Source organism: Dipodomys merriami, unplaced genomic scaffold (assembly GCF_024711535.1).
Source record: "Dipodomys merriami isolate MVZ:Mamm:240054 unplaced genomic scaffold, mDipMer1.0.p SCAF_12, whole genome shotgun sequence".
NCBI lineage: Eukaryota > Metazoa > Chordata > Mammalia > Rodentia > Heteromyidae > Dipodomys > Dipodomys merriami.
The window spans coordinates 14,493,821-14,503,644 of record NW_027202493.1 but is presented as its reverse complement, the minus strand read 5'-3'; the positions used below and the strand labels follow the sequence as shown (position 1 = coordinate 14,503,644).

The 9,824-nt window shown below is 43.0% G+C and overlaps 1 protein-coding gene across 1 annotated transcript in view; it reads right to left on the bottom strand.

Annotated features, from left to right (window-relative positions):
- Positions 1-5,078: 5,078 nt before the first annotated feature.
- The window catches only part of Prag1 (PEAK1 related, kinase-activating pseudokinase 1), a 50,494-nt gene continuing 45,748 nt past the window's right edge, over positions 5,079-9,824 (bottom strand). The window contains exon 6 of the mRNA XM_070016276.1: positions 5,079-9,015. Within this exon, the coding sequence (XP_069872377.1) occupies positions 7,882-9,015 (1,134 nt within the window). The 3' untranslated portion in view covers positions 5,079-7,881. The remainder of the gene's footprint in view (positions 9,016-9,824) is intronic.

Genomic DNA, 9,824 nt, shown 5'->3' with positions numbered 1-9,824 from the left:
ATTAAAGATTAAGTATGTCTTTTCTGACAAATTCATAGAAAAGTATGAAGGAAAAACTGGGAGAGAATGAAGGAAGGAATGACATTTCCCCCAAAAGAAATATTACCTGCCTTATGAAATGTCAACTCCTGTGTACATCACCTTAATAATAACTAAAAATCTTCAATAGGAAAAAAATTAATGCTACTCTCTACAGCATAAGGGGATAAGAAATGGGGGAACCAAGTAGTTTAGGATATGATAGCTGTTTACCTGCAAGCAATCTACTTAACGAGAAAGAATTTGCTTATACAACAGAAAAAAAGGACATGCCTTCCAGGTCAAGAATGATTCAGAATGAGCAATTGCAGAAGAGGAAGCTACCTGAGTTTCCGTGAGGTAGGGTATGATTTGAGTTGACCCTGGATGGAGTGCCAAGATGTCAGTGGTTATTCAGTAAGCATTTGGTAATGCACATGGCACAGAGGCACATAGCAGTTTCTCAGAGAACAAAAGGTTTGTACCCCATATTCTAGTTTTAAATTTACCCTTCTCCAGCAATTTACCTTTCTAGATCTTCATTTTGTCTTAAATGGGAGCTTGTCTGTTTAGATTGCTGCATTTATCCAGATATGTTATAAGAAGGTAAAATGATATTTTAAATATGAAGAGTTCTGGAAAAGAGAAGCCAGGAGAACAAAGAGGTTATTTTCATCAGGTACCAACTAAAAGCTTCTGTTCATGCAACTCAGGGAATCTATGAATGGTAGATGGCCAGTATTAATGAATTCCTTTCTTGGTGCACAGATCACAAGGGTATGCTAGACACATTAACAAACGACCCGGATGTCATGCCTGTGTCTGTTTGCTAAGCCGAGTGGGGTCCATTTACAGACATGGTCAGCACCCGGAGCCCAGCTGTAGCCATTCTTTCTCTGGGCTTGCCGTATGTTCTTCACATCACTCCAGGAATATTAAGTGTCTTCACCCTCCATCCTTTCTTTCTCTTCATGGTAAGTTGAGAATTGCCACAAAGAAGAAATACCAGACCTCACAGGGCTTGTCCCCTGGAATGTGATCATTTCCCTACCCCCCCAGCAGAACAGCAACCCTAGGCCCAAACCCTGGTGAAAAGCTCTTTTATAGGAGCGCTTGTGAGGTGGGTGGTGTTTAGAAATGGTTATCCTCCTGAAAGAACACAAATGGCTGCCATCCCCACTTAACAATGCCCTTGATTTTCTTTCTTCCATTGCTGTCTCCAATGGGCCATTGCCTTTTCAAAGCTGAAACAAAGGGAACTGTCGGGTGATAAGCCAAGGCCAGGCTGGGCCTGTCAGCAGGCAGAATGAGGGCTTGTATCAAATGTGTGATTCATAGCTGTGATGCGGCTGCCAACTCCAGCTGCAGGGGCACAGTGGACACTGGCTGAGAAGCACTCTGCTCTGTTCCTTGAATATGCTCATTGCTAGGGGCACAGCTCCTGCCCCACTTCCCTCCCATAGGGAACTGTTCCACTGGCCAGCATCCAGCCAGCTCCTTCATTCTATCCACATGCAGTCAGGTTCTAGAAACAGCACATGACTCATGACAGATTCAGCCAAGACCAACAGCACCAGACTTCTTTGTTTAAGAGTTAACTCCCAGTTCCATAAATGATTTCAATGCATGGAGTTATTACTGCTTACATCGTAAATCTCTAAAGTCATAGAAAGACCATAGAGAAACCTCCAAAAACCCAGTACACAGAGTCACACAACCTCACTTGTCCTTAAACACTATCCTGGAAAACCATCTTGAAGTATTTTCCTCATAGTCACAAGGTTGAGTTGTATTGCAACAGATCAAAGCCAAGTTTATGCAGGAAGACTTGGATGTTCAAGAGCCGGCTCTAGCAATATCATTCCAGGCCTTTGCCTGAGGGTAAATTTTATCACTGAACTTAGGGGACTATGGCAGAGGCCAACTGTGGCTTACAGCAAACCTCACAATTTCCATATAAGAAGAAAGAAAATCTATCCTACAGTGGAAATAAAACGAGTTGTCCTGAGACCTAAACCAAGAGCAGTATCAGTACAGATTGGATGAGTTGGTGCTGTTTGAGCAGGACAAGAGACATCTATTTATCTGACTTAAGGCAAAAAGCAAGTCCTTTCCTCCCTTTCAAGACCATTCCTATTGAGATACTGGTAGGTGAGAAAAGCATAGTGCTCTTACCTATCTACGCTGCTAACTCTGAATGAGAGAGGAGAAATACACATTTCTCAGTATCTGTTGAGCATTGTTTTTGTCTGTCCATTAGAAAAAAATGGCAGAATATTTGCACGGCCTATGATACATCTTGCATGCTTTAACTCATCCTGAGGTTAGTTAGAATGCATGCTTTAACTCATCCTGAGGTTAGTTAGAATACCCAATACTATGTGAATGCTATGTCACAGTTGCATGGCTCTGTTTAGGGAACAATGACATGTATAAAAGACTCTACATATTCAAAATAGGTGCTGGCATTTCTTAGAATATTCATAAGTCCCGGTTGTTCGAATTTGATGATGCAGAGCCTCTTAGAGTTCACATGTACAAAAGGCTGACACTACTTATATCTGCTATTGTGGTTTTAGGCAACTCTAGCAGATGAGTAGGAGCAGGAGGAAGGAGGAGAACTAGGAACAGGATAGAAAGGAATGGGGAAGTGGTCTTACTTTTTGAATAGCTTTGTCTTTCTGTGTCACTTACATTTTGCACACTCAAAACATTATTTTTCAAACAACAGATACAAATCAACAATCCTGGTATTTTTAAAGGGAAATTGAAGCTTGTCTACATCATCATGGTCAGTGAAGAATCTAAAAGGAGGCATAGCTTTGGGCTGGGGTGTAGCTGGTGGTAGAGTGTGTGCTGAGCATATGCAAGTCTCTGAGTTCCATTCCTAGTACCCTCCCTCAACTAAGATGATGATGACGATGATATATATATATATATATATATAAATAGATAGATATGTAAATATATATATATATACATATATATATATATCTTTAAGTCTGCTACCAGTGTATCAACTAAGAACAGCATTACCATTGTATATCACAGTGTTATCTAAAGATGGTTTAAAACATACAGATTGTATCTAGGTTACAAATACTCTATTGTTTTCTATAAAGTACTTATACATCCAAGGACAGAATTTTGTAGATACTGAGGTTTTTTTTTTAATCTGCTCTTAAACTGAACTCTACACATTCTAGAAACAAACATAGTTTTCTCATTCATAGAGATCCTTGAGAATAGAAATACAACCGTGTTATCCCTATAAAGAACAGGGCTATAAGACATCAGGAGTTGGATCTAGGTAAAGCAGTGGCTTGCCTCTGAACATTGAGTTTTACATCCTGTCTCTCTTCCTTCCTTAGACCTCCACCTTCAATTTCTTTCACTTGTTTCTATGCCTGATTACTTCTGCTAAGCCAGAAAAGCAGAAGTAAAAAAGCTGAAGTCCAAAAAAAGTTTTTGACAGTTTAAACATATCTGGTGTCTGGGACAGTGTTTCTTCAGAATGACTGGAGTCCTCCCTGGAAAAGGAGCTGGAAAGCGTTGACTGCAGCATTTATCATATGTGATGAGTGTTTATGTTCAAAGCCCTAGTTGGGATAGATCAAGTTAGTCTATTGGCATGCAGAAAAATCCTGAGTCAATTTCAGTTTGCTTCTCCTTCTCCATGAAGTTGGAGGGCATATAGTACATCCTAGAAGGAAAGGCTGATACCAAAGAAGTCTGAGGACTAGTAAGGATTCAAAGTGATTATTAAGAGTTCTGGCTCAACCCCTAAATGGGCAGTAATTTCATGTTAATTTAGACTCATTTTCCAGGTCCTTGAAAACTCATCAGGCAGCCTCCTAATTCTTTTCCAGGGTTCCATTCCAGGGATATCACTTACACAAAGGCACCCATTCACCCCCATTAGCTTTGGAAAGGAGAAATAATAATTTGTCAAGACACCCCATTATCCTATGACACAACAATTCTAATCTATCTATCTATCTATCTATCTATCTATCTATCTATCTATCTATCTATCTATCTATCTATCTATCTATCTCTCTCTCATCTATAGCAATGACACCAGATGGGTTAAATTCCTGGTTTCCAATGAATCAGTTCCACTCATGTCATTCTCTATTAAAAGTATTTACATTTCACATTATTTTTAGTGAGATTTAGAAAGCTTATCTTTAAATCTCAAAGATTCTTAAATATTCAGTAGAGTGAAAAAAGCTAGCTCATTTATTGGTTGTGTCTTTAGAGCAAATTTCAAAGAAATCATTGAAGGAACATGTATCTTCTTTCTTCAAAATCACCACAATGTTTTGTGTACATCACAAAAGGGTTTTCTCCAGCCCTACGTGCTTGGAAACTAGTACATGTTATATATAAAGTGGTAACTACAGCTCCCTAGAGCCCAGTCTTTTAGAACAGAGCCATGTGTTATAATAAACAATTCCTGAAGTACCTATCTTGCTTTTGGCAAGCAAATGAACTCCTACAGGAAAGAACTTAGAAGAAGAAAAGTGATTCCTCATCTTGGTATAAAAATGGGCAAGACTTGTTAACAAGAATTACATAAAAACATGGAGAAAATTTGACTCAGAGTTGGAGAGAAGAGCCGCTGCAGATTTAAATAGTTGAACTTAAAGCCAAGAAAATGTAGGAGGGGGAGGGGAGGAACTCACACATAGAAGTATTTTTCTAAAAGCTTTTGTTCACTTTATTCATTTCGGTGATTCTGTGGATTACCCCAAAGGCCCTGTCCATGCTAAACACACCCTAGACCACTGAACCATGCCTACCTGCTACCTCAAGCAAAAATATTAAGAGGCCAGATGTGGTGTGATTATTCTCATAAAATGATCCCTGGTTACATCTGTCCATCACTCCTGAAGAAAAAAAAGTCACTTGTTTCTGGATTTCATTTATCAAATGCTGGGAGTTTTCTGTTAGTTAAAACCAGACATCCCTAACAATAAAAAACAAAACAAACAAAAAAAGATGGTGATTGTAAAAAAAAAAAACAAAAACAAAAAAACACAAACAAACCAGACATCCCAATTGAACCTCTGTATTTGGTGTGGCTAAAACAGTTTGCCAAACCTAATATCTGTAGCCACATGATTTACCATTTATGATGAAGGGTAAATGGAATGAAGGAAAGACAATCACTCCAAAGAATTGACATGATACAACTAGACTTGTGACCTATACACTCGAATTTGCCAACAGCAAATACAAGAAATTGGCTTACCAGAGCTCTGGTGGCTAATGCCTGCAATCCTGACTACTTAGCTGACTGAGATTTCAGAATTGTGATTAGATGTCAGCCCATACTGACAACTCTGTGAGGGATTCTTCTCTCTAGTTCACCAACAAAAAGTCAGAAGTGAAGGCCTGGCTCAAGTGATACAGCACAGCCATGATCAGTCAAAGCATCAGATTCTGAGTTCAAGCCCCAATACTCCTCCCTCCTTCTCCCTCCTTCTCCCTCAAACATTCAGACACAGCAGTATTTTAGAAAAATGCTTTTTCAAAACCATTTGACAAGTTTTCTTTAGAACCAGATGCAGGGCAAAGACCTGTTCTTAGGTAAACGATTCCCTTAGATTGCACAAAAAGAATTCTGCAACCCTTTGGTTTCTTTTTCTAGGCTGGTGGGCAGGCTCATAAGTAAGTTTAATTGCTCCTATTTTTTTCCCAGCAGAATTTATTGCTGTAGATTGTTCTTTTATGTCCTGTTAGTTTCATTTTGGTTTCTAAAACTGTTTGCACAGCCTCAATTATTTTCCCCCCTAAGGTGGGTGGTATTTTAAGAAGGTGCAATTATTCAGGGGTTAAAAATATGCCTTCAAGTGGCAATGCATTCCCTTGGCAGAGTTTGTTTCCTCCCTCTCTATTGTTTATTTATTTGAAGGGAAAAAGGACTAGAAAGCAAAATGACAGCAAATTGAGGGTGAAAGGTTTCTGGAAAATTCCCAGGAACAAACAATTGACAAAACAATGCCCTCTGAAGCAGATAGATCCTCCAGCGAATTATGATTTCTATGTTCAAAGATGTATGGTGGACACAGTTGAGAAGCCATGTTATAGCCAGTTCTTCTTTTAACGTTCAGGCAACAACTGAAATTACAAAAGTGTCCCCCGGTATGCTGTCGTCACCACCAGATACATGAAAATGTGGATGTGTGTAGGCAAAGTCAAGAGGCCAGAAGGTAAATTTGTCTGGAGTGGAATTAATTAATATGCAGGAGGAAACCTGGGAGATTTCTTCATTCTGGCTAGCTGCAAACATGTTCCCAGATTTCTAGGATACCTATTAAGATCTTGGCATTAAAAAAAAAATGTCCATACTCATTAACTAGGTCCTAGAAATTAATTAGTTCAGTAGTTGGAAGATTACCCTTTAGGTAGAATACAAAGGTCTTGGGCCATTTACGTTCAAAGAATCATTTGCGTGTAGAAATCATTTGGAGGAGAGAAGAGCTGCTGCCTCAGAATCATGTTCATTTTTTTTTTTTTTTTTTTTTTGCTGGTTGTGGGGCTTGAATTCTGGGCCTGGTCACTGTCCCTGAGCTCTTCAGCTCAAGGCTAGTGCTCTACCACTTGAGCCACAGCGCCACTTCTGGCTTTTTCTGCGTATGTGGTGCTGAGGAATCGAACCCAGGGCTTCATGCATGCAAGCAAGCATTCTACCATTAAGCCACCTTCCCAGCCCCTCATGTTCATTTTTAAAGGCAAGGGGATAAATATCATCAGCCTTAATAGATAACAGGGGTGTATAATGTGTTAAATGAGCTTTTAGTAACTGGCTGGGAACTGGACTCAGAGTTCCATTCTTGCATGAGGTGGCTTTATCTGGCACAGTGACAACAGTGAATGGTTCACCAAAAACCGCCAAGTTCAGTCTCTAGCATCTCCTTGCCTAGGGGCACTGCACTATCACCCAGCCTCACTTTCTTTCTAGGGTCCCATTGGTTGGGGTCTGGGGATGGAAGACCAAACAGGAACTCCTCCCACTCTTCCATCAATGAAAACACCTCCTGTGTGTGGCTGTGTCCTACAGTTCTGAGCCTTGCTTTGGACATCATCTTATGTCCTCTCAGTCCTGCCCAGGCCTTGCTAACTGGTCCTGTGTTATGTTGTCTTTTCATCTGAACCATGGGGGTTACAGAGTTAGAACAAATTGGAAATGGGTTTGAATCAGTGGGATTTAATTCCAAACCCCTGAGATCTCCCAGGCCATGTCTGGATTCTTCCCAGGAGGCTGCTGGGTGGGAAGAGAAGCAGGGGAGATTAATCAGTACCCACAGGCCTCCACTGACTGCTGTTGTATCTGAGAAGTGCAAGGTCAAGGGCATTTCAAGATCGCCTGGCTACTGCCGCAGAGTTCTCTACTAGTATCTACCAAAGACACTCATGCAGTCCACGTGGTCATAAAAGAGCTTTTCTTGTAATTCAACCAAGATTTCTGTTGCTGTTGTTGTTTATTGATGTTGTTGTTTTAAATAACAATTTGATGAGGGGGTGAGGAGATTCCATAAAGATATGGCAAGATCAAAGTCCAGGCTTCATTCTGTCAGCAGAATTTTCCTTGCACAGGGCAAAAAATATACATAAATTACAGGAGACACACGGAGGGAGATATGGGGGGTTGTGAACAAGCTGGTGTGAACAACATCCTTCGTCTTTCATATTTATATTATATATATATATGTATATGTATATGTATACATTACACCCGAACAAGATAGTCACTTGTACCATTTCCCAGGGAGACAGGATACCTCCAAGACAAGGCAAGGGGCAGGCATGGAAGGGTTCAGCCAAAGAGCCGGGCTGGCTGGCTGGGGGCTGGGGTCACAGAAGCTGCAGGAGCTTCAGCGATTGTAAGAGCGCTCCTGGTTCTGCGGCTGCCAGGTACTGGCAGCAAAGCCAGTCCTCCAGCTCCACCCCGCGCCTGCGGTCCACCGCCTTCTCGGCAAACTTCATCATCATCAGGGCCCGCTTCATGTCGATCCAGTTGTGAAGCGTGCTGCACAGCACCTCCTCCGACGTGGCCGGCTGCTCCACCAGCTCGCGCCGGGGCCCCCACAGCAGACACTGCAGCACGCGCTTGGCCTCGCCGATGCGGATGCGCTTGATGGGGTCGGCCTCCAGCAGCAGGTGCGCCAGCTGCTGCAGGCCGGGCGAGTACAGGGACAGCGTGGGCAGCGGGGGCAGGTCCTCCCGCCGGTAGTCCTGCTCGCGCAGCTGGGCCCGCACCTCGAACGGGTTGGGCTGGTGCAGCAGCTCGTAGATCAGGATGCCGGTCTGGAACTCGTCGAACTTGCGGTACTGGGAGGCAGACACGATCTCGGGGGCAAGCCGGGCCTGGCTCTTCTTCTGCTGCAGGTTGGAAGTGCCACCGGGTTTCTGCTTGGCCTTCAGGAAATTGCTGATGATGAGCCTGGGTAACTGCTTCTCACCAGGCGCTGACTGGCAGGCGGAGATGGCTGCAGGGCCAGGAGGGCCATTGGCCAGGGCCGGGGTAGGGGTGGTAGTAGGGGCGGGTGGGGCAGGGGAGGCCGAGGGCGGCCCCGGAGAGGCCTGGGGGCTGCAGTGTACCAGCAGCAGGTTCTCCAAGCACAGGTCCCGATGGATGATGCCGTGCTCCTTGAGATGCTCCAGCCCGTTGCACAGCTGTAGGAGCAGGAAGCACACGCGCCTTTCGTAGACCTCGGGCTCTGCGCTGTGGCTGGCGACCGAGTCCCGGACAAAGTCGGAGGCTGTCTGGTGGGGCACCTCTCGGGTGATCACTACCACGCAGTCCTGCTCCTGGGAAGGGAGGTGGGCGGGGAGGGCAGGCAGAGGGTCCTTGGACGCGTCAGGGGAGGTGAGCATGCTGGAGGGCACCGACGCCACAAAGTGGCCGCAGTCCTGCTGGATGTTGAAATGCACAGGCACAGAGGGGCTGCAGTAAGAGGTTGTTTTGGGCTCAGGGGTTTTGCAGATCTGTGGGGAGAAGGAGAAGAGTCAAGAGGGAGATCGATGGCTCTGTTCATGGTTTTGTTCCACAGATGTTGGGACATTTGGTATCCATGTGCAAAAAGGCAATAGAAACCCCTTACCTCACACGGTGCATATACGTTAACTCAAATGGGACCGAATAAACTTTCAGGGCAAGAACTAAAACAGACAAACTCCAGACAAAAAAAATTAGAAGAAATCTAAAATAGCTGAGGCCTAGAGTTGGGCAGTGATTTCTAAGCTATCACATTCAAAGTATGGTCTATATAAGAAAGAAATCCATAAACTTGATCTCATAACTGAAAACTTTGTGCATCAAAAGACAACTTTCAGATATTGTAAAGATAAGTAACACACTGGAACAGAAAAAAAAACAAAAAAGAACAAAACACAAAACTAAAACAACTTCTTACAACTTGGTCATGCAAAAACAGCCCAAAGGCAAACATATGAAGAGACAATACATCAAAAAAAATCTTCTAGTGGCTCTAAACAAGTGACAAGATGCTCCACACATCATCCCAGATCATGTGAAACTTAATCCATGAATGAAAGCATTCATTAAGGAAATAAAAAAAAATCAATACCACAATGGAAGAACTTCTACCAAGTAAAACAGACAGCAAGACATGCTCATAAGTATGGATGAGATTGTGGAGGAACAAGAACCCTCATACATTGCTGGTGAGTATGCAAAATGGTATAACCACTTTGTAACAATTGGACTAGTTATAAAAAGTTGAACGTAAAATGACCAATGGTCCAGGGAGGGAGGAGCCCCTGTGAACAGTAAG